Genomic DNA, 23,149 nt, shown 5'->3' with positions numbered 1-23,149 from the left:
GGACGACGCCGTGCGGGTGCTGCGCTGCACGCTGCTGGACCCCTTCGCCGCCGTGCGCCGCGAGAGCTGCGAGTGCGCCGCCAGCCTGGCGCTCGCCACGCCAGGTGCCGGCCTCCCGCGGGGGTGGGGGTGGGGGCGCTGCGGAGTCACGGAAGTCCCTGCTGAAATTGCCGCCAGGGCCTGGGATGCGGCGCCTTCCGGGAACCCCCTCCCGTCGCTGGTGGGAGCGCGCTCCGAGAGTCACCGCTGCCGTCTTCCCCATCCCCACCTCTAGTCGTTGGTCTTCCCTCTTTGGGTAGGAGCGCTGTCCTCCTGAAAGGAGAGAGGCCGCTTCTTTCCCGTCTTCCTTGAGTTCATTCTATGTCGTTTTAAGAACTCTAATCTGATCAGGATATTTCCTTTTTCTAAGCCATTTCTCCAGAATTTGCCCCACTTAACCTCTCCTTACAGCCTCAGACTGGGATGTGGAATGGTAGGAGGCCGCTACGTAGTCCTATTGGGGAGGCTTTCTGTAGGAGGGAACATTTAGGTTGAATATCAGTGAACTGTGGTCTGGAAGAAAACAGCTTTGAGGAATGAACAACTTGGTGTATCTGAGAAGGAAAAAGGTCAGGGTGGCTGGAGGGGAGAAGGCTGGCAGGAGGGAAGGGGGGGACAGGGAGAGCTACTGCAGGCTTGAAATCAGTGTTAAATGCAGTGGGGAGCCAGTGGAAGCGGTGGAGAAGGGGTGTGAGTGGCCTAGGTTCTGAGTTTTAAAAGATCACTCTGGCACTCAGAATTCATCGCCAAGATGGCAAAAGAGAATGCGGAAGTCTGTTGGGGAGATAGTTAATCCGGCTCAGATGAGGATTGGCTTGGACTTGAGGGGGTGAGCAGTCAGTTAACAGACATGGAAGAAAATGGATGGATGGATGTGGGACATGGAGGCTCTCCTGTTCAGTGGGGTGAGTGATGAGGGAGAAGGAGGTTTGGACGGACAGGAGACCAAGGAAGAATGAATGAGGCTTCCTTTGAGCCCCTCCTATGAGGGACTGTCAAGATGTCCCGGGTTTGGATTCAGATAGTGCAGGGTTCTAGGAGAGCTGGGTCTGAGGCTGGGGCTGGAGACAGCCATTGGGAATAACAAGCTTCTAACACATTGCTCACTAACCCCTGATCTGAGCGTCGCCCAGGGCGACTGCTTCTCCTGCCTTGCCTCCTGCGCACGTCCCTCGCTGGATAGTAAGTTCCGGAAGCATGGGACGGTGGCTGCCCGCATCCTAGGTGCCCACTGATTCCTGAGTGGAGGACTATTCCTTGTGCTTGAAGCCCGGCCCTTCTCCAATCTCCCCTCCTCTGCCCACTCCTGGTGAGGAGCGGCTCCTCAACCCGAATCACGCTGGGCAGGCTGGGTCAATGTCCTGCCTTGACCCAAGGCCCTCAAGGTGAAAGAACACAACCGTCTTGTGATTGGGTCTCCAGCAGCGACAGAACGGAAGTCAGAACTCCACAGCCAGGGGGCAGCCTGGCTATGGGAGACATTCTGGTTTTGATTTTGTGCGAGGCCCTTACAAGTAGGACTCGGAGTGGCTTTACCCCAGGTGGTGCTGGCCCTGCCCCTGCTTCGAGGCACCGCCAGCGTGGGGGCGGCGTCCCTCTCGGGTGCCCAGTGCCACTGCTGTCAGCTTCAAACCCTTCTCACAGCTCCTGCCTTCAGCCTGGAGGGAGTCAAGCCCCTGGCTTTTCCTTTTGAGCTGCCTGGGTCATGCCTGTCCCGCACCTGTCCTGTGCCAGGGGACAGACCTGTGCTGGCAGGCCAGCAGCAGGGACCTGGGTGGGGAGAGGACGCCCCGGGGCTCGGGGACCGGGTGCCCCGCGAGCCCATGGGGGTAACTAGTCTCTTCCCTGTCTCACAGATCACTTCCACATGCAGTCGGAGTCCTTGATCGGCCCCCTGATGCAGAGCGTGTCACATCAGCACTGGAAGGTACGGGTGGCTGTCATTGAGGCCACCGGCACTGTGATCCAATTCGGCAGCGGGAAGTCGATGGACGACGTCCTCCCTCACTTTGCTCAGAGGCTCTTCGATGACGTCCCCCAGGTAACGGGTTCCTCCTCTGGGTGGTCCCCCCCTTCGCCGGAACAATGCTATTTCTAACTCCCTCTTTTCTCTTCCATAAAACTCTTACCTGCTGCCCCAGACGTCTTTCCGTCATTGGCTGTCACTGGGTGGTTCATGCCTCTGAGAAAATGGAGAGAGTTGAATTGTCTGAATATGTTTGTTGTTCTTCATTGGGGGGACTTGGAAGAGGAGGATTTCCTCCTCAGAAAAGTCGAACTGTGTGCACCACACGGTTTCAGAGACATCTCACACTGCACACCATGAAGGCAGGTTTACTTGGCAAGCCCCAGTGCGTGGGGGACCAGACCTATGAGCAGGAGGCTGGGTCAGAGCTGGTGTGTCGGGGTCACCGTTCTGTTGGGCCTTGGGACCCACCGAGAGACAGACCGACGGAGCCCAGCATGCTGGCTTTTTTGTTGGCAGAAGTCAGCCTGGAGGCTATGTCACAGGTGTGAGGCTGCAGTTTGCATAAAGGACCTCCTGACCCCACCCCCAACAACATGGGGAGCAGAGACGGGCACGCCCCTCCTAGAGGGAGGACAGGGGCAAAGGGAGTCCCCTGGGGAGGGAGGAGCAGCGGGAAGTCCCCCGGAATGGTCAGAAAGTGCCCCCTTCTGTGGCCATCGGCACATGAAGCAGCCTGAGGAGGCCCAAGGACCAAAAAGCTAGTACCGTGGCAGCGTGGCCTCTGCTGTCTGGCCGGGGTTGGAGGGGTTAGCTACCGGCCCCGAGCACTCGCGTGCCGGCCCCTCTCCCCATGTCCATACACCGCCACCCTTAACCCTTCATACCAGCTGCTCACACGTCCCCTTCGGTTTGCAGATGGTGCCACATGCTCCTGGTGGCCCAGCTGGAGCTGGCCTCTGGGCTCAGGTGCAGTGACACCAGATGCTGTTGTCCTGACGCCTGGCCACAGGTTCATACTTCAGTTTCCTGCCAAGTTGCTGTGTTCTATTCTATTTTTTTAAGCAGCTTTATTGAGCTATAATTCATGTACTATGTAATTCACTCGTGTAAGCATTCGGTGTTTTTGATACATTATTTTTAAAGTATTTGGCAAAATTTACATAACATACACTTGGTCGTTTCTACTACTTCTGCGATAGAGTTCCGTGGCATTAAGTACATTCCTACCACCCCGAACTCCCCCTCCTCCCCGCCCTGCGGTGTGGCTGTGTCCAGGCAGGACAGTGAGCACTCTGTGGCTCTACTACGGAGCAGCGTGCTGGCATGGGGGTCGCTGCTCCCTTCCTTCGTGAGGCAGGGGGAGTGCTGGCGTGTACAGGGGCTGTGTTTTATCCCTTCACCTGTCACCGGACGCCTGCAGCGTTTCCGTCTTGGTCGCTGTGAATGTGGGGGTGCAGGTATCCGAGTCCGGCTGTGCTTCTCTGGGGCCTGGGCATAGGCGGGAGCAGGGCTGCCAGCTCCGACAGTGACTCTCTGTGTGGCTGTGCAAGAGCCACCAACCCAGTCTCCACGGCGGCTGCACGGGGCTCCACTCCCTCCAGGTGCTCACAGCACCTGCCCTGTGTGTGTCCGTAGCCCACCTAACGGGCATGGGGCGGCGTCTCAGTGTGGTTGTGACTTGCATTTCCCTGACGGTGAGCCACGTTGGGCGTTATCTTCATGTGCTGATTGCTGCATTGTCTGCCTGACATGAGGACACTGAACTCGGGCCCCATACCCGTCTCACCTGTTAGCACCTGCGCCCATGTGCACAGAAAGGGTCCAGATCCTGGTTCCAGCTGTGTAGACGGGCAAGGGCTTCTTACCACTCACTGTGGAAGCTAAGGTGGCAGAGGGGCTGGGGGAACAGCCCTGGGTCCTTGTGGGGACTGGGCATGCCTCTCAGCAGGATGAGTGTCCCTTAGGGCTTTAGGGCCCGGGACAGATGCCCCCACTCAGTTGCACATCTGTGACGCCCTGCACCAGGGTCCCCGTGCGGCACAGGGCTCCTCACAGCAAGCTGGTAGAGAAGTCACGGGCTCCCCTTAAACGTCTGCACAGGTCTCGGGCCCTCGTGGTCCTGGGCTCCAGGGGTTTTTGCAGCCTCAGGTGCTGGGCCTCCTGCAGCTTGAGGTCCCATGGGCAGCCTGGGCTGCGTCAGGGTCTCACTCTGCTCTGCAGACGATTAGGTCCTCGCTGCTCTGTAACTTGCAGAAACGTCCCACGGCTGCCGCCTTGCCAACCTGCCTGACCGTCAAGGTCACTGCACTGCACGGCCAGCAGCTGCCCAGGAGGAACTTCCTGGAAGTCCTGGCCCGAGCTAACCCATCAGGTGTGTGTGGTCCTCCGCACCGAGGAGGCCATGAGGACCTCGTCTCCCAGGTGGGGAAGCAGGGTACGGGGAGGCACGGGGCATGCCCCGGGGTACAGGGGGCCTGGATCATGGGCTGTAGCTCCCGGAATTCTCCCTCTGGAGGTTTGTCACCTCGGGTCTCCAGGACGTGTCTGAGGTCATGGAAAGGGGTGTCCCGTGTGGCAGGGCTAAGGTGGCTTCCTCCGAGCCCAGAAAGGGGCCCCTACAGCCCCTGTACGAATCGTCTGAGAGGCAAGGCACCGCCATAGTCATCTGTGTCCACGTGGCAGTCACAGTCATCTGCGGCCTCAGCTGCCCCCAGGGTCACCCTTATCTTCAGGAGCCGCCTGCACATCGCAGGTGATGGCATGTCGGCCAGAAGCTGGAGTTGCATGTGCTCTCTGTGGTTTGGATAGGACACCCTGACCCTGTTACTGAAGCGCCCGGGATGTGTGACCGGCGTGGGTGTTGGCCAGCACCCGGGCGGAGATAGAATGAGCAGGTCCTGCCGCAGCCCTCGCGGGAACCCCACTGGTGCTGAGGAATGATGGGTGTGGGGATGGAGGGCTGCGCTGGGAGGGGAGGGTACACCCACCAGTTTCAGTGACCTGAGAGTCTGGGGGGATTGGGTGTTAGGAGCTGCAGGCCCCTGGGAGCGCTTGACCAGGTCCTAACTGAGGGCCTGCTGCTCTGTTAGCAGGTCATTGCACCGCAGGGTAAGATCCTGGAGACAGGTGCCCGCTGCCTCTACTGGCTGTGGTGCCCTCCCCGCCTTCTCCCCCTGACCCCAAACTGAAGAGAAACTAACAACAGATACAGTGGCTGTTCAGCTCCAACACGTACTTAGTAAATAGCACGCTGAATCTTGTTCAGGATTAAGAAATAAAAATTTACAGATTCAGTTGAAGCCCTTCTATTAATTTTTCCTTAACTGAATTTGAAAACTGGATATTTGAAATAAAATTTGGTATTATTAAAACACCGTGTTGAGGGGTGCCTGGGTGGCTCAGTTGGTTAAGTGTTGATCTCAGCTCAGGTCTTGGCCTCAGGATCATGAGTTTGAGCCCCACATTGCACTCTATGCTGGGTGTGGAGCCTACTTAAAAAAAATTTTTTTAGGGGCGCCTGGGTGGCCCAGTCGGTTAGGTGTCTGACTTCAGCTCAGGTCATGATCTCATGATTCATGGGTTTGAGCCCCGTGTTGAGCTCTGTGCTGACAGCTCAGAACCTTGGGTCTACTTTGGATTCTGTCTCTCTCTGTCCCTCTCCCATTCACACTATCTCTCTCTCTCAAAAATAAACATTAAAAAAAGTTAAAAAGAAACATTTTTAAAAGAAAATAGTGAAACCTGTTATTGTGTTGATACTATCAAGAATGTTTTTATTGTAAAGATGGTGCTTACTAACAATGATGTAAGATGCTCAAGATTCAGGTGTTTGGTGAGCGTGGGCTGTGGGGTGCCGTGGAGCGACTTTGCCAAGACAGTTGTCTGCACTCAGCCCCCAGTGCTCAAGGGTAGACTGCTGGCGATCCAGGGAGCAGCGGCCTCCCCCGGCAGGATGTGCCAGAGCTGCTTCGAGTCTGGCGTAAAGGGTGTCAGTCCGCTGATGAGTGGGCATTGCCAGGGTCTGCTGAGAGCAGGGTGCAGAAGTATACGGGCTCCTTATAAGGACTAGATGCCTCACTCAGTCCCGGAGACGCTCCTCATTGAAGGAGAGGGGACATTCTCCTTAGTGTTGACGAGGACACGGCTTGTCCATGCAGGTCCACTGGGTTGTGGCCCGGCTGGTTCTCCAGCCCAGCACCCCGGGTCTGCAGACCTGACTCCGAGGGGACTCTCCGTTCATTCCGCTCTGTCTTCTTTAGTTGAGAGGTTTCCTGCTTAGTCCAGCTGTCACTTGGCAGCTCTCCCCAATGCTGTTTCCTGAGCGGAGGCGAAGGGGTCGTTTGTCTTGTGACAATGGGACGGGCAGGTTTCTGGCAACACCAGCCTGAGGCTGCGGAAGGCCAGCCCTGGGGCCTGAAGTCTCCAATCTGCAAAATGCCTGGATCTTGGGGACGCTGCTGTGGCTGTCGGGAGAGTGCAGCCGGACGGGTGCCCACCATCCCCTGACCCCCCAGCGGCCGGGACTGCCTTCGCTGCGGGGATTGTCTGCTGTCCCCACGGAGGCCCTACTCACTTCCCGTGTTCGGGCGCCCAGCCCCCGTCACACAGGCTCTGGGGCCCCAGTGCGGTGCTACCTGAGCTTCACGGGCCCCCCTGCTGCTCGTACTTTTGCAGTAAGGACACTCATTCAGCCCTGGGGCACCCCGATTCCTCAGCAATCCCGCAGGGCCTCCTGGGAAGATTGCTTTGTGCTCCTTCTGTCCTTGGTGGCACCATCCGCGCAAGGCCGCTCTGAGTGTCCCTCTTTAGGTCCTTGGACCTAATCATACACGTTTTCAACTTGTTGAGAGAGAATCTCAGATTCTCTGGGTCCCTTTGTTGTAGTTTTGATTATTAGTGATTTTATTGCATCGCAACTTCTTATTTTAAAATAGTTTTATAGGAGAAATCACAACAGCAGTGCAGAGCCCCCCCCCCACCTCCTTCACAGGCTTGTCTGCCTCCTCCTCCGTCTGCCCTGTTTACACCCGCGTGAGCCGCAAGTGAGTGACCTGGCGCTTATCGCCTCCCAAGTGCCAAGTGCTGTCTTTCCTGATTCTGTAGAGGGGGCCTGGCCCGCCCCCGTCCACATGCCTGAACGTGAGCGTGGGCTGCCCGTGCCCTTCACCTGACCCGTGATCGGCTGGCGAGTGCTTCCCCCGAGGCCCCTGCAGGTGCAGCCCTAGGCAGCGACAGACACCGGCCCAGGGTAGGACAGCCCTCGGTGCCTTGCCGTTGTGCTCGCAGGCCCCCGGGATCGGGAGCCCTTGCTGCTTCCCTCCCACGGTGACTGGCGGCCTGAATTCCCGCCCCGGTTCTGGCCTCAGGGAGCTGGGCTGGGAAAAGGGGGCAGAAGCCTGTGGGTCACCTTTGCAGGCAGCCAGAACTGGGGGTCCCCTGCTGGCTTCCTTAGGATTCCCCAGGGCCTCCGTGGGCGTGGCCTCTGCAGGCTAGCACTCCTGGTGGCTTGCCCTAGGCCAGTTTCTACACCCGAGGTGAAACAGCGCTCAGCCCAGGAGGCTGCCACGCAGGAGGCCTTGCAGCCCGGCCCTGTCGCCCCAGGGCAGCCCCATGGGTCCCATTGCAGCTGGCAGAGGACCAGGCCAGAGTCCCGGGGTCACAGGCTCAGCCAACAGGGCGACGGCCCTGACGTTTCCGCTTAAGCCCTCAGTGTAGATAGCACAGCTGCCCTGGGCCCTCAGGCCGGCGTCAGGCCAGGAGGGTGGCACCCAAGCTCGCCCTGCTTGGGGGGTGCCCCGCGTGTCCTAGGCTGAAGCCCCGCTTCCTTCACGCACAGGTGCGGCAGGCGGTGACCCGCGTGGTGGGGGGCTGGCTGCTGGAGCTTCGGGACCGCTACTCCTTCTTCCACAAGCTCATCCCGCTGCTGCTCAGCAGCCTCGAGGATGACGTGCCCGACGTCGCGTGAGTACGGCACGCCCTGCTGGCCACCAGCGGCCGATGCGGGCTCCCCTGCTTCCTGACCCATCCCGGCACCCCCGGAGTTGTCGCTGCAGCAGTGGCGGTGTCTCCGCCTCAGAGTCCCTCCCGGAGCCCGCCTATCCCCTTTGCTCTGTGCTGTGGGACCCTGTGCCCACAGGACGTGTCCACGGCTCCTCAGTGGTTGGAAGGTGCAGCACTTTGGGCGCCCCTGGGAAGCCGTCTCAGTTTAGTGCCGTGAGCAGAGCGATTAAAAACCAGACGGCGTTCCCGGCACCCTCAGGGATGTGGCTCCGGTGCCTGCGTGCCCACCTGACACGTGTGTTGTCCTGCAGGCTTGCAGCCGCCAGCCTCTGGGAGAAGGTGGGCCTGCAGTGGCAGAGGGAGAATGAGGACGACCTCAAAGACAAACTCGACTTCACCTGCCCGCCTCCTGCCCACCACCCCTCGCCAGGTGAGTCCAGTCCGCTGCCGGCGGGGGCCGGGGGAACGTGGTGCAGACCTGCCCAGGACGCCTCCCTGGGGCCGTCCCCTCTGGACCAGCTGTGGGTGTTCCGGGGTGAAGCCGTGGACGGCGATTGCTGGCGGTGGCAGGAATCTGGGAGACGGGCGGTGCTGTGACTTTACAAGAAAACCCGTGAGCTGCACCCAGAAAGCAGTTACAGAGAAGGAGCAGGGCCCAGGTGAGGGATGCAGAGAGCAGGAGCGCCCCCAACTTCCTTGTGGTTCCCTGCCACACCGTGAGCGCACGAGTGTTGTTGGCAGTGTGTCCTAGGCGCCTGAGCCAGACATGAGCAGTGCTTCCCAGGAGCCGGCCCCACTCCTGCCCCGAGGACCCACGCTGAGCAGCACTTTTGGGGCTGGGGGGGCACGGTCTCCCGCCGCCCCTGCTGGCAGTATGGCGAGGGCCACACCAGGAAAGATGCCACCGTCAGACGACAGCGGCCCAGCTGCCTCGGCCGCCCCAGCGTGAGGGCTGCGTGGACGTGGCACTTGCCGTGACGCAAGCTGCCTAGTGCCCGCTCAGCCACCTCACCACCCCCTCCCTGCACTACACAGCAGCCACATGGGGAAATCACGCAGGTTTTAGCACAGGTACAAACCTCAGCTACTAGCAGGTTTTTCTGACTTAGTGACGTTTGACGGCACAGCGTCTTTTTAAAAACGTAGACCTTCGACACAAAGTTGCTGTGGTTTTACTTTTAAACGCACCCTCATTGCCTAGGAAGGAAGCAGAGCCCGAAGGGGGCTTCCCACCCCTCTGCTGCCTGGAGGCGGCATTTCCCCAAGGGGTTCTGGCAGCCAACCGCCCTCCGCCTGCTGACGCCGTCCCTGCCGGCTTCTCCCCGTGGACGGGAAGCCGTGACGCCCCTCGGATGCGAGGCCCGGGACAACTCCCTCCCCGGTCCTGGGCAAAACCCGAGGTTCCCGGTCCAGAACCCCACGGGTCACTGGCTCTCCACCTGCATGCGGTCGGCAGGTCATCCCCAGTACCCGTGTATACTTGGGTGTTGTCACGCTGCAGGGTGGTGTTTGTCCCGTGAGGGCGTGGCACCGGGTCATCTCCCGGTCTCGCATTGCGCGGGGCACAGATGCTTGCTGCAGTCCCACCAGCGTGAGTTGCAGTAAATTACAATTGTGGTTCACAGTGTGAGCACTGGATTTCGTTAGCGCATGGCAGTTTTCCCCTAAAATTACTTCTTTGAATTTGACTTTCAAATCAAAGTTTTCAAGGTTTTTTTTTCACAGTATTTCATGTGTCAGATTTCATCAGCCACCCCAGGCCCCGCCGCCTGCCTCCCCTCGACCTCATGATGCCCCCTCCCCCAGTGAGATCATTTCTGATCAACATTCACCCTTCCCACAGAAGGCTCCTGGGGCCGGGGCCCTCTTCCTGCCTCAGGGAGCGTCCCCTTTTGTGGATGTGCCTCAGTTTACCTAGAGCCAGAGCAAGGATGTTTGGGTGATTTCGAATAAGGCCGATGTAAGCACTGCGTCCAGGTCTCTGCGTGACCTGTGTTCTCACTCTCTTGGTGAAGCCCCAGGAAGTGGGCACTACCATGTTCTCTGTCTGTCTCAGTCTCTGTGTCTCTCAGTTTTTCTGTGTCTTTCTGTGTCTCTGTCTCTCAGTGTCTCTGTGTCTGTCTCTGTCTCTCTGTCTCTGTGTCTCTCTGTGTCTCAGTCACTCTGTCTCTCCCTCTGTGTCTCTGTCTCTCAGTGTCTGTCTGTCTCTGTCTCAGTGTCTCTGTCTCTCAGCTACACATCCGCGCCCCACCTGCAGGGGGCAGGCTCCCTGTCGGTCCCGCCAGCACCAGTGGTGGCGCTGGGCCGTCCTCACGGGCGCGTTGTGGCTCTGACCTGCTGTCAGCCTCTGTCGTGCACTCGGGCCGCATGCTGGTCCACGTGTCTCCTTGTGGTCAGGTGGGTGTCCGTTCTGTGTCCAGGGTCGTCTTACTGTGGAGTCGCGAGGGCTGGCTCTGGTGCCATCTGGCCGGGCGGCTGCTGTCACTCCGACTCGCAGACAGGGCCCTCATGTTCACGGGCCTCTCCTGCCCCTGACACTGAGCTGCTGTGAGCGCATGGACGGACGGACTCGACAAGGTGCACAGCTCACTGCAGGGGGGGGTTGGGGGGGCCGTGTCCTGTCATGTGAGGGTTCAGACAAGGTTGTGTGGCAGGCGCATCCTCTGTCACCACACCAGTTGCTGTTGGCTTGACAGCCACGCGTGTCCTGTGGCAGCACAGAAACAAACCCCCGTCTTAGAACCCAGCTATGTGTGGGGAGGTTGAGAGGGCGTCATTTCCTGTCCCTGAAGTGGGCGCTCGATCAGCCAGGCACGCTTCTTCAGCAGAAGTGCCTCGTGGACACTGTGCCCACCCCTCACGCCCTCAGGCCACCGGCAGTGGGACCATACGGGGACCACAGGTGCCAGAGTCCCTTCTAGGAAGTTTCCTCCTGTGAACCCTTCATCCTTTGTCCTTGGTGCTGGCTTGAGTGAAGACGAAGGCATCTTCTTGTGACGGTGACCTGCTTGCCAGACCTTTTGAAGCAGGAGAGAACAGAGTTGGTTTTTCCCCGGGTTTAGAAATACGAGGAGTTCGTTTGAACAGTGTTGTAACGTGAGTGCTTCCCTGGTGATGCCCTTCGGGCTTTTCCAATTCCTTCCGGAGCTCGGACCTGCTCTGCTTGCCGGTTTTGTCCAGGTATTTGGAGAAGTGGCAGTTCAGGAAAGTTCCACCATGCAGAGGAGTGACAGGTGTGGTGGAGGATGGGTGTGCACCATGTGTGACCAAGGAAGGGTCCGTGGCACACAGGACAGCCACCCAGAGCCTTGGGTGCTGGGGGCGAGGGGGATGCCTGTCCAGTGCTGCTCAGAAAGGTGGACGAACCTGGTGTCTCCTTACTGACGGTGAGGCATTCAGGCCCAGAGCGGCTGGTTCATGGCAGCGAGTCAGGACCGGTCCCCACCCAAGTCAGGGTCAGGTTTAGGACATGTGCATGTCTTTGGTGACCCTCCCCCACAGCCTTCCCACCGACCCCACCCCTGCCCTTCTCAGGTGGATTCTGAGATGTCCATGGGCAGGCCATGTGGAAGCCCGGGTGTCCCGCTGCCCATTTCCGGTGCCTTATAAGCCCACATACCGTCTAGGGCAGACCTGCTGGCAGACTTGGAGACACACATTAAAAAGCTGCTGACTGGTTTTTCTGCCTACAATTAAATTACACTTTGTCTAATTGTGCAAGAACGAAGCCAATTTAACGTTGCACATGCTTCTGGTCCAGCCTAGGCTTCTATGCCGACCTCTCTGTGAGTTAAAACTCCAGCACTTTATAAAGTAAAAAAAAAAAAAATAAATAAATTTACAAAAAAAAAAAAACTCCAGCACAGTGGGGGTACTCTGCCCATTCTCAGACCACCCCCCCTCAGGATGGGTCTTGGCTGATGTGTCTGCACGAGGGCATCACCCACAGGCCTGGCAGCCCCGGCACCCGTCCTGACCACTGACAAAGCCCCAGCTCAGCTGGTCAGAAAATGAACTAGGCACCTAGTAGGGAAGACAAAGCACTTGTACTTTGTACAAGGATTTGAACTTGGACCTTCGGACCCAAGAAGTCACCACTCCCAGGGCTGCTCTGCCTCCCATGCGCACAGACCTGACACCCAGCTGGCTTTGACCCTCCTTCGCAACCCACTGTTCCAGTTTCCCTTCCTGAGGTGACACAAGGTTGTCATGCTACTCCTGACCCACCCATTGGTTTCTGGCGAGGTGAAGCAATTTTCTGTTGCCATTGTTTAATTTTGCCTCAATTGTAGAAACAAATTGGCTTTATGAGTATTTGCATCTGGTCTACTTGCTGTAGGATTAGGCAAGCCTCGAAGCGGTGGCGGGCTCTGCGGGGCCACGCCTGCCGCCCTCCCGGGAGCGCCTCTGCACTCGGTGCTTACGGAGTTCTCCAGGGCAAGATCAGGAGGTAGTGGCCAGTCCAGTCTGCACTCTGGACATAAGTTAATCATCGCTCCAGCCTCGGGGCGCTTCCTCAGATCCCAGGACAAACAGGGACACTGACCTTGCTTGTTTCCTGCGTCAGCAGTGATTGCACAGTGGGGAAAGAACCCTCACACAGTGCTGGTGCAAAGGCAAATGGCGCAGGCGCTTTGGAAAAGAGTTTGGGAGCTTCTTGAAGTATTAGACATGCAGTTACCGAGTGACCCCGCTGTCCCAGCCCAGACAGACATGTGGGGCCCCTGTGATCATGTGGCCCCGCTGTCCCCGCCCAGATACATGCTCACCAAGAGCATGTGTGCATGCTCACAGCATCGTTTATGACAGCCCCATGTGGGAACGCCCAGGGTCCGCCAGCTCGTGCCGCATCAGCAAGTTGTGGCTGCTGCCTCCATGGAACGGCACGCGGCCACGAAGAGGAATGTTCTCACGTGTGCTACGACGCAAATGAGTCTCAGAAAAATGTTTACTGAAAAGACTTGTTCACATGAACTCTCTAGAAAAGATGGAACTGTAGGCAGAGAAAGCAGACTCGTGGTTCCTCAGGACAGGTGTCGGCCAGCAGCACGGGGCTCTGTGGGTTGGGAGTGCCTCTGCGGGGGGGCCCTCATGCACGGGTTGTGAGTGACTTCTGCAGCAGGTAGATCACACCTCGGGAGAGCTGTTTTGAAGAACCCCACAAGGCTGTGTCAGGGCTAGCAGGCCCCATGGTGCAGAAGACAGTGACTCAATGGCCCCTTGCCCTGCTCGGGCTCAGTCTCCAGGGATAAACCGCGCATGATGGGCCTTTGGAGCCACGGCACCTTGAGGGCACAGGGACCAGGGAGGCCCAGCCCCTGGCAGCGGGCTGCTGGAGGGGCTGTGGTTTGGGGTTAAGTCTGAGCTGAACATTGGGAATGTGGGTTCTCTGAGGGTAGAGCCGGGTCTGGGGCTGCCTTGGCCACAGGCTGCCACTTGCCTGGGCCCGTTTCTCCCTCACGTCCTGTGGACTTTGCTCACATGCTCTCAGAAGCTGGGTGGGGCTGCGCACAGCCAGAGGGGCTGGGGGTTTATATCAAGCTGATCATTTTGAAGATACTACTATGGAAACTTCTAGGTACCAGCTTTTTGCATTCGCCTCACTGTATCCCTGTCTGTCCAAGCAGGGCCTTGACCCTAATGTAAGGAAGGGACACACTGCCTGCGCCCCCAGACCCAGGGCTCTGCTGTGGTGCTTGAGGCACAGGACAGGGGCTGCCTGGGGTGATGAGCACACAGTGCAACACGCAGTCCTGCTGTGGGAAGGGCGCATCTCGGAGGGCCAGGAGCAGCAGGCAGGGGTGCTGTGGGGAGGGCGCATCCTGGAGCGCCAGGAGCAGCAGGCAGGGGCAGGGGCGCCATTGGAGGGCACATCGCAGAGCACCAAGAGCAGCAGGCAGGGGTGCTGTGGGGAGAGCACATCCTGGAGCGCCTGGAACAGCAGGCACAAGCAAGGGTGCTGTGGGAAGGGCATGTTCTGGAGTGCCAGGAGCAGCAGGCAAAGGTGCTGTGGGGAGGGTGCATCCCAGAGCGCCAGGAGCAGCAGGAAGGGGCGCCGTGGGGAGGGCGTGTCCTGGAGCACCTGGAACAGCAGGCACAGGCAGGGGTGCTGTGGGGAGGGCATGTCCCAGAGTGCTGAGAGCAGCAGGCAGGGGCAGGGGCGCCATGGGGAGGGTGTATCCTGGAGCACCAGGAGCACCAGGCAGGGGTGTGCGCCCTGGTTCCCAGTCTTGGAGCTGGAGGGTACAGCCCATGTCCCTGGCCATCTTAGCTCTTCATTCTCTCCAACTTCTGGGTTGGCTGTTTGGTTTTGCGTTACCTTTTTAGGAAAGGAAGATTTTTCCTGGGGCAGCGCTGTGCTCACGCCCCGCCGAGGGCAGGTATACGTCCATGGGGGTAGAGGCCTGCAGGGCGACCAAGGCAGATGAGCCAGGCTCCCCCATCTCAGCGCGGCCGCTGACCCCACAACTCCCGTGTTAGGATTTGTCCAGGTTACTGGCAGTGTGCAGACTTTTATACAGAGGTGTCGTCAGGGTGCTAACTATGACGTTGAGGGTTGAGTCCCTAGATCATAATGCTGTGTTCTGTCAGCCACTGGAAGCCATGGCCTGGGTTCTCAAGTCTTCTGCAGTGACAGGGTGTTCTCTGCTGTCCGCGTGCAGTTACTGAGCACTTGAAAGACACTTATGAGACGGAGAAACGGGGCTGTGACATATTTAAGTCTAACGGAACTCCAGCAGCCTCATGTGGTCAGCAGCCACCCGGCTGCAAAGTGCAATTCTAGACACTAGAACGGGGTTCAGCCACCTCTTTCTGTGAAACACCATACAGTGTCTCAGGCTTGGGAGGCCACGTGTGTCACAGCACTCTGAGCAGGTGTGGCTGCGTCCCCACTGTCACTCGATTTTCAGAGACAGGTGGCTTGCCAGATGTGGCTCCTGGACCCTGGGTCTGAAAGAGCATGGTCCCCTCTGGTCCGTTAGCTAATAGGAGAAGATGGACTTCAGAACACAGGCGTAATGAGGCCCCACATGCTGCGAAAATGCCTGGCAGCCGCTCGTGTCACCAGCTGCCCTGCGTCACGTCCCCTCGTCTGACGGACTTTCCACAGTGGCTGCATCATGCGGAAGAGACGTGTTTCTTGGGTATTTGTTTCTGGAGAATTCTAGCAGGCTCACTGCCAGAGCCAACAAAGAGTCACTTGGAACTCATTTGCTAATACAGCGTGAGAACAGAAAAGTAACCAGGAGAACCTGGAAGTGGTGTCTCGTGTCAACTCTGATGTCTCCCAGTTTCCTTTCTGTCTTGAGAGCTTTGAATTCTCATGGCGTTCTTTATTTGAATTCCAGTTAGTGACCATGCAGTGGGATAGTGTTTTCAGGTGTACAGGGGAGTGGTGCACATGGTACACAGCACCCAGTGCCCATCACAGGTGCCGACCTTCGTCCCCGTCCCCCAGCCCGCCCCCTGGGGATCAGCAGGGTGTTTGTTCTCTAGCATTGAGAGTCTGTTTCTTGGTTTGCCCCCCTCCCCTCTTTTGCCTTTGCTTATTAATTTTTTGTTTTGTTTTCTAAAATTCCACATATGAGCAAAATCATATGCTATTTGTCTTTTTCTCACTAACTGACTTTGCTTAGCATTATGTTCCCCAGGTCTAGCCACATGGTTGCAAATGGCAAGATCTCCTTCTCTTTTATGGCTGAATAATATTCCATTGCACATACACCACCTCTTCTTTCTCCATTCGTCAGCCGATGGACACTGGGGCTGCTTCTAAAACCTAGCTGTTAATGACAGTGCTGCTATACACATGGGGGTGTGCGTGCCCCTTTGAATTAGTGTGTGTTTGTTGTTTTTGTGGGGTTTTTTGGTAAATATCCAATAGTGCAATTACTGGATCAATTTTTCTATTTTTGAGAAACCTCTGTGCTGTTCTCCAAAGCGGCTGCCCCAGTTTGCATTCCCCCCAGCAGCGGAAGAAGGTTCTCCCTTTCTGGGAGGTGATGATCTCATCGTAGTTCTGACTTGTGTTTCCCTGATGATCTGTGATGATGAGCATTTTTTCTTGTGTCTGTTGGCCATCTGGATGTCGTCTTGGGAGAAATGTCTGTTTATCTCTTCTGTCCTTTTTAAATTGGATGATTTGTTTTTGAGCCATTGAGTTCTATAAGTTTTTATGTATTTTGGATATTAACCCCTTATCAAATATGTCATTTGCAAATATTTTCTCCCATTCCATAGGCTGCCTTTTAGTTTTGTTGATTGTTTCTTTAACCATTCAGAAGCTTTTTATTTTGATACAGTCCCAATAGTTTATTTTTCCTTTTATTTCCATGGACCCAGGAGACATAGGTAGAAAAAAGTTGATACGTACGGTCAGTGTCAGAGAACTGCCCATGTACCTGTGTTCTTTTGTAGGATTGTTATGGTTTCAGGTCTCACAGTTAGGTCTTCCATCCATTTTGAGTTTACTTTTGTGTGTAGTGTAAGAACATGGTCCCGTTTCCCCAACACTGTTTGTTGAGAAGACTCTCTTTTCACATTGGACATTTTCTTAAATTGCTGGGGCTCCCAGCTGGCTCAGTCAGTGGAGCGTGTGACTCTTCATCTCTGGGTTGGGAGTTTGGGCCCCATATTGGATGCAGAGATCACTTAAAAATAAAATCCTAAATCTATAGATTGCTTTGGGTAGTCTGGACATTTCAACAGTATTTGTTCTTCCAATCCATGAACATCTCTCTGCATCCTTTTCAGTTTCTTTCATTAATGTTTTATAGGTTTGAGATACAGGTCTTTTGCCTCCGTGGTTAGGTATATTCCTAGGTCTCCTAGTATTTTTGGTGCAATTGTAAATGGGATTGTTTTCTTAGTTTCTCTTTCTGCTCTTTTATTACTGGTGTATAGAAACACAGTACATTTCTGTACATTCATCTTGTATCCTGTGATTTTACTGAATTCATGTATCACTTCTAGCAGTTTTTTTGGTGGAGTCTTTCAGGTTTCCCGTATCTAGTATCATGTCGTCTGCATACGTGAAAAGTTGACTTCTTGCTGTGGCAAGGACTTCCAGTGCGCGTTGAACAGCAGCGCTGGGAGTGCACATCCGTGGCTCATTCCTGACTTAGGGAAGAGCTCTCGGTTTTTCCCATTGAGTATGATGTCCCCTGGGCTTTTCATATACGGCCTTTACTATGTTGAGGTTTGTTCCTTCATCGCTACCTTGTTGAGCGTTTTCATCACGAATGGATGTTGTACTTTGTCAGATGTTTTTTCTGCATCTGTTGAAAGGATCATGATCTGTTGTTTTTGTTAATGGGATGGATCCTGTGGATTGATTTGAGAGTACTGAACCACCCTGGCAACCCAGGAATAAATCCTGCTTGATCATGGTGAGTGAGTTTTAACGTACTGTTAGATCATTTGGCCATCAACTGGCCTGCGGTTCTCTTTTTTTTGTGGTGTCTTTGTCTGGTTTTGGGATCAGGGGGATGCTGGCCTCACAGAAGGAATCTGGAAGTTTTCCTTCTTGTTCTACTTTTGGAATAGTTTGAGAACAGAGTTTAAAATTTTTAAGAGCAAACTTTTAATCAAAATCTTTGAAGCTCTTTTTGTAGAAATTGACAAAGTTACTCTCAAATCACATGGAAATGCAGAGGACCGAGGGCAGCCAGAACTTTGACCACGAAGAGCAAAGCTAACGCTTTGTTTTCCAGACAATCCGCAGAATGAGAGCACAGGACCCCAGACCGCATGGAGCCAACCAATAGGTGTATACCTGACAGGCAGACAGGGGGATGGAGGTCACATGTCCGCTAGTAGACAGCCACATGTGTGGGCGACTGATCTTTGACATTTTCCCCAACAATTTGGCGGAGAAAGGATGGTCTTTCCACATTGGTGCTGGAAGAGTTGGATTTGCATATAATTGGGTATGAATTTGGGTCCATTCCTCATAAGACTTACAAAAGTTAACCTGAATTGCATTCTGGACCTAAATTAGCACTTGAGCCTGTAAACCCCAGTGAGCATGGGCCGGGCATTCTCTCGTGTGTGGTCGGGAGCACCAGGCGTGGAATCTCGAGCTGATGAACCAGGCTTCACCAGAACAACCTGTGTTCCTTGGAGGATGTTGTTGACAGAGTGAAGCAACAGCCACACACAGAAAATATTTGCAAATTATAGATCACAGTGCTGCGTTCAGAATGCAGAAACAACGCTCAGAACTCAGTGATACAAGAACAGTTTGATGTTTTCATGGCAGAGTTTTAGAGCCTCACCAAGGGAGATACAAACAAGCATGGGAGATGCCGCTCTGCGACAGCAAGTGCCATGCAGGCGCTAAGTGGCCATCCTTGAGGACTGGCCGCTGCATGCCCAGGCGCCGGGGATCAGGACCGGCACAGCCTCTTTGGAAGGCTCGAGGCAGCTGCTTTGGTGTCGCCTCCCTGGGGAGCGGCCACCTCCTCCACACAGCCTTCTTGGCCACAGCCAGCCCAGGAAGCAGCCTGCAGTCCCAGCTGGTGACAGGCAGAAGGATGAAGGCACACGGCCACGAGGGTGGCTGTGGGGAAGGGGGCTGGCAAAGCGAGTGTGAACTGCACAGTCCCACTTAGAGAAGGCCCATGTGCAGTGACAGGAGGCAGAGCAGGGAGCCCTGGGGGCACCATGGGGGCTCAGGAAGCTTTGGGGTGATGAGTCCCACATGCTGATTTCGCACTGGTCCGGAGGTGTATCTGTGTGTCAGAACACATCGGGCTAGGCACGTGGTACATTTTGTTGTATGTCACTTAGACCTTAGTTGCTGTACAAAACTTTTAAGCTAAATGAGGAAACTGTGGTTTCATCTCCGTCCTCAGAGTCGGTTTGCATTTTTAAGAAACGGGCAGGTGCACCTTGAATAAGGGACGTGTAACGAATGATCTCCCATAGGAATTGTGAGATGTTCCTTGTGAATTTCCCAGCATGTGATTCTCACCTCCAGAGAACCGCCCAGGGTTGGGCTGTCGGGAGCTCGTCTTCAGAAACCTCTCCAAGATCCTGCCCGCCATCTGCCATGACATCACCGACTGGGTGGTGGGAACCCGAGTGAAGGCCGCACAGCTGCTGGCAGTGCTGCTGCTCCACGCCGAAGACCACGTTACGCAGCACCTGGAGGTCATCCTGCACACCTTGCAGCGGGCCTGTGCCGACGATGCCCGGGCCGTGGTCAGCAGTGTGAGTTCCTCCTCCCGCTCGTGGGCATGGAGCTGTAGCGATGGGCTGTGGAGGTCACCTTGGTCAGGTCGCGGGTCTGTGGGCTGTAACAAACGTGAGATCCCGTGGAGTCTTTGCAGCCACCTCCCCCGACCCGCAGCCCCTGCACAGCCCACATCTGTTTTCTGAGCTGCAGAGGGAGGCATGTACAGGTTGCTCTTCAGGAGGCCCGAGCCTGGCGCTCCCCACAGCTGCTCTCCCAGTGCATCCAGGCGACGGCTCTGGATGCATCGATCCCACGAACAAGCCGGCCACACTGCTGGACAGGCTTGTCCCTGAGGGTGTAGCTTAGGCAGCAGGGCGCCTCCCCAGCTCTGATGCCCGTCAGACCCATGGGCTCTGCGGGAAAAGTTAGGCAGGGATGCGGCCTGGCCTGCGGAAAGAAGCAGGTGAGCCTCAGGTTTACTCCCCTTGTGCTGACTGCCCACGTTGCTGAGTGACAGCACGCCTGGACCTCACTTTGGACACACATGGGCCTGCGGCAGTGGCCTAGCAGTCTGGCGGTCGTCCCTGTGCCATGCCACTTGGGAACGTGGTGAAGAGTGTCCTTCAGAGACTAGCTTTTTTCACTCCCCCGATGCCCCAGGGCCTGCTAGCCTGCCTGCCCAGTGGCACCCATGGCATGGCGGTGCCCACATGTGGCTGTTTGTAGCAAGCTTGGGTCAACCGGCAGCAGCCCTGGGGTGTGAGGCCCCGTGGGCCGTGGGCACTTCCTGTGGCACGCAGGCCTGGCACAGACCTTCCCGCTGCCTCTGCTGGGCCAGGAGGCAGGCATGGAGCCTGGGGCAGCCCGCCAGCATCTCTCTTCCCGCGCAGTGCACCCGATCTGCCGAGCTGGTTGGGGCGTTCGTCAGCCCGGAAGTGTTTCTGAAGCTGCTCCTGCCCTCGCTGAAGAAGTCGCCGTCCCCCTCCAGCCTCCTGGTTCTTGCATCCATCGTCAGAGGCTGCGCTAGAGAGGCCCTTCGGCCGCACTTGAAGGTCATCGCCACGGAGCTGGCCCGGCCCCACATCTGTCAAGCCTCTGAAAACGTAAGTTGTGGGAAAGGAGGCGAGTGGACCGCATTGTGTGGGTGGTGGCGCCCCCTGCCGGTGCTGTCAACGCACCACCGTGGATGGTTAGGGTAGGTCAGGTTCCGGGACACATCACTGAGGATGGTTATAGTTGATCCGTTTCCAGGACACATCACCGTGGATGGTTATGGGGGGGTCAGGTCCTGGGACAAATCACTACGGTGCCTAGTGGGTCAGGTTCCCACCGCACTTGGATGAGGCCCACGCCCCCAACGCTCCACCTGACAGTGGCAGCTGGGGTCTAGGGATCGTGCGCTCGCTGCCACGTTCTGCTGTGTGCGGTCGGCGGCCATTTACGTTAAAACTAAACACATCGACATGTACACTGGCCGCCCCCACCTGCCGAGCGGCCGTGGTGCAGGACAGCGCGGAGCAGGGCACGTCCCCACTGAGGACCTGCTGTGGGGTCGCCGCGCGGGGGCACCTGTCCCCGCCCTGCCGTGGGCCCGCAGCCCATCCCCACAAGCTAGGCCCTGGGAAGCGTGATCGGCGTCTGCGCCCGGGTGTCACGCGTTCGCACCATCTGAGGTGGACGTAGTCTGGGCAGTCAGGCGTAACCACTGGAAACAACTCACAGTTCTTTCCTGTTGAGGAAGAAGTAACCCCTTTGTTTCTGGGTGGCTGTGACGGGCCTCAGCCGGGCGTGCGCCTCCCACTCCTGTCTGCCAGCCGCTGTTTGTCCCCTGCGGGTGGCGGGGACACCACTTGGTGGGTGGCAGACCCGCCACGGCCTCAGGCCCGGGGCGCTCAGGCTCATCAGGACCTCTCGGCACTCAGTTCGCCCTCGTCCTTCAGCGACAAGGTGGTCTGGGCTCAGCCACAAATCCACATGCAAGGCTGTTTGACACAGGGAGGAAGTGGGGCGAGGGCTCCACCTGCTCTTGGTGCTTAACACGTTTCACCTTTTCCCAAGCTCGTTTTAACCTGATCGTCACATTCACGTGGTTCTACATATTGGTTCAGGTGGTTATGGAAACGACTCTGATTCATTTATGTGGATCTCTGAGCCAGAAGCTTTTCTTTTTCTTAAAAGCCAAATTTGAAAAATTGTGTGGGTGTTTGTTCGTTTATTTACTTATTTTGAGAGAAAAGAGCATGTGAGTGAGCGAGGGGCAGAGACAGGGAGAGTGTGGAGTCCAGCATGGGGCTCGAACTCCCGAACCATGAAATCAGGACCTGAGCCGAAGTCGGAAGCCCAGCTGACTGGGACCCCAGGCGCCTACAGGTGTTTAAATACAGATCTCTTGTCCTGTAGCAAAGAAATAAACTTTTCCTGCCTTAGTGTCGTCCACAGAAAAACGTAGTCCCTTAATCCACGTGGTTCGGGTTAAGCGCTTGGCGTCTCGTCACCCGGCTTTTCGAGGAGGCACTTCTGCATCGATGTGTTTAAACAGATGTCTTTCTGAGGACGCATCGCCCTGGCCATGCGCCAGCCTCGGCCGGCAGCCAGCCGAGAGCCTTCCCCCGCTTTCCTCGCAGACTCAGAGGCAGGTGCAGCCCTGTCCACCCCAAGGCCTTGAGGGTCTGTGCGCCTGTGGTGACACAGGACACGGCGCCCGTGAGGGGCGGGGACTCCGTGCCAGCCTAGCACAGGTGCCCGGGGTCCACAGCGACAGCTGCCTCCCAGGCATGGGGGGCCAGCGCTGCACCTGCGGCTGAGCTGAGGGCATTTGATCCTTTCCTTTGAGAAGTTTGCTTGATGGCAGGTTCCCGAGATGAGGAAAGGATCTGACACCATCAGCATAACCTGCTCCTGTTTACCTAGCGAGAAGCAGGGTTCACAGGCGCCTCACTTTCTCCTCGTAAAGTCAGCAGCCTCCGGTGACACATTCGGGAGCAGGAGCTAAAACGTGATTTTGGTATCCTTGTGCAGTCTGTGCCCTTCCCATCCCTGGGGCGCGGGGCGATGTGGAATGTCATCTGGAGCCGGCAGCAGTGGGGACAGGTGCGTCCTCACCGCTGGCTCAGGCTCCACGCCCTGAGAGCGCCCACAGAAGTGGGCTTGTGCCTGGGGGGGAAGGGGGGAGATGCCTTCCAGGGGACTCGCTCCTGGAGGGTCTGGTGTAGGTTGCTTCTGAAATCAGCTGAGGAGGGTCTGCAGGGCTCGGTCAGTTAAGCGTCTGACTCTAGATTTTAGCTCAGGTTTGTGGGATTAAGCCCCGAGTCAAGCTCTGAGCTGACAGCATGGGACCTGCTTGGGACTCTTTCCCTCTCTTTCCCTCCCTCCCTATCTCTCTCTCTCTCTCTCTCTCTCTCTCTCTCTCTCTCTCTCTCTCTCTCTCTGCCCCTCCCCTGCTCGTGCACATGCACTCTTTCTCTCCCCAAATAAATACTAACCACAAGAAGGAAAAGAAGTTAGCTGATCTCCAATCCTCAGAAACACTTTTGCTATCAGTCCAGGCCCAAGAGGAGTTGGGCTGTGGGGCACGTGAGGGTTTGAGGGACATCACCCATGGGGCTTGTGGGGGGAGCGGGACCCCAGCCCACAAGACCTCGTCCTGTCTGGCTCATGAAGTGTCAGGTGTGTGCGGACCACTCTGTGAGCCCGTGTGAATTCTTGGTTTAAACTGTCATTTATATCACTTGTGCATGAGCCCCAGGGCCCCAGGGCCCCAGAAGTCGCTCTGGCCTCGCCCCTGGCAGCGGTGCGGCGTTAGCCCATGCCTCCTGTCTGTGACGCTTTGCGGCCACCACCTCGTCCTTTCTGCCCTTTGTGAAACATGCGTGGAGCCCACGTATCAGGGACACGTTAGAAGCGCGTGTGGACACGTGTCCCTGGCTCGAGGGTGATGAGGCTGAAAGACCAGGAGGGGAGCG

At 56.7% G+C, this 23,149-nt stretch overlaps 1 protein-coding gene and 1 long non-coding RNA gene across 2 annotated transcripts in view; one reads left to right on the top strand and one right to left on the bottom strand.

Annotated features, from left to right (window-relative positions):
* Nucleotide 1: 1 nt before the first annotated feature.
* DNAAF5 (dynein axonemal assembly factor 5) overlaps nt 2-23,149 on the top strand; it is a gene marked incomplete at its 5' end in the record, with an annotated part of 38,431 nt that continues 15,283 nt past the window's right edge. Inside the window, 6 exons of the mRNA XM_029945767.1 lie at nt 2-104; nt 1,896-2,080; nt 7,845-7,969; nt 8,320-8,438; nt 18,990-19,222; nt 20,078-20,290. Coding sequence (XP_029801627.1) covers nt 2-104; nt 1,896-2,080; nt 7,845-7,969; nt 8,320-8,438; nt 18,990-19,222; nt 20,078-20,290 — 978 coding nt within the window. The remainder of the gene's footprint in view (nt 105-1,895; nt 2,081-7,844; nt 7,970-8,319; nt 8,439-18,989; nt 19,223-20,077; nt 20,291-23,149) is intronic.
* LOC115300316 lies at nt 12,939-14,532 on the bottom strand. The gene is made up of 2 exons (XR_003912596.1): nt 14,328-14,532; nt 12,939-13,151 (listed from the first exon to the last, which is right to left on the bottom strand). It is a non-coding gene; the product is annotated as an uncharacterized LOC115300316 (long non-coding RNA).

The sequence above is a fragment of the Suricata suricatta genome, chromosome 8 (genome assembly GCF_006229205.1).
Source record: "Suricata suricatta isolate VVHF042 chromosome 8, meerkat_22Aug2017_6uvM2_HiC, whole genome shotgun sequence".
NCBI classification, from domain to species: Eukaryota; Metazoa; Chordata; class Mammalia; order Carnivora; family Herpestidae; genus Suricata; species Suricata suricatta.
The sequence above is the reverse complement of the archived record's forward strand: the minus strand, read 5'-3'. Positions and strand labels throughout refer to the sequence as shown.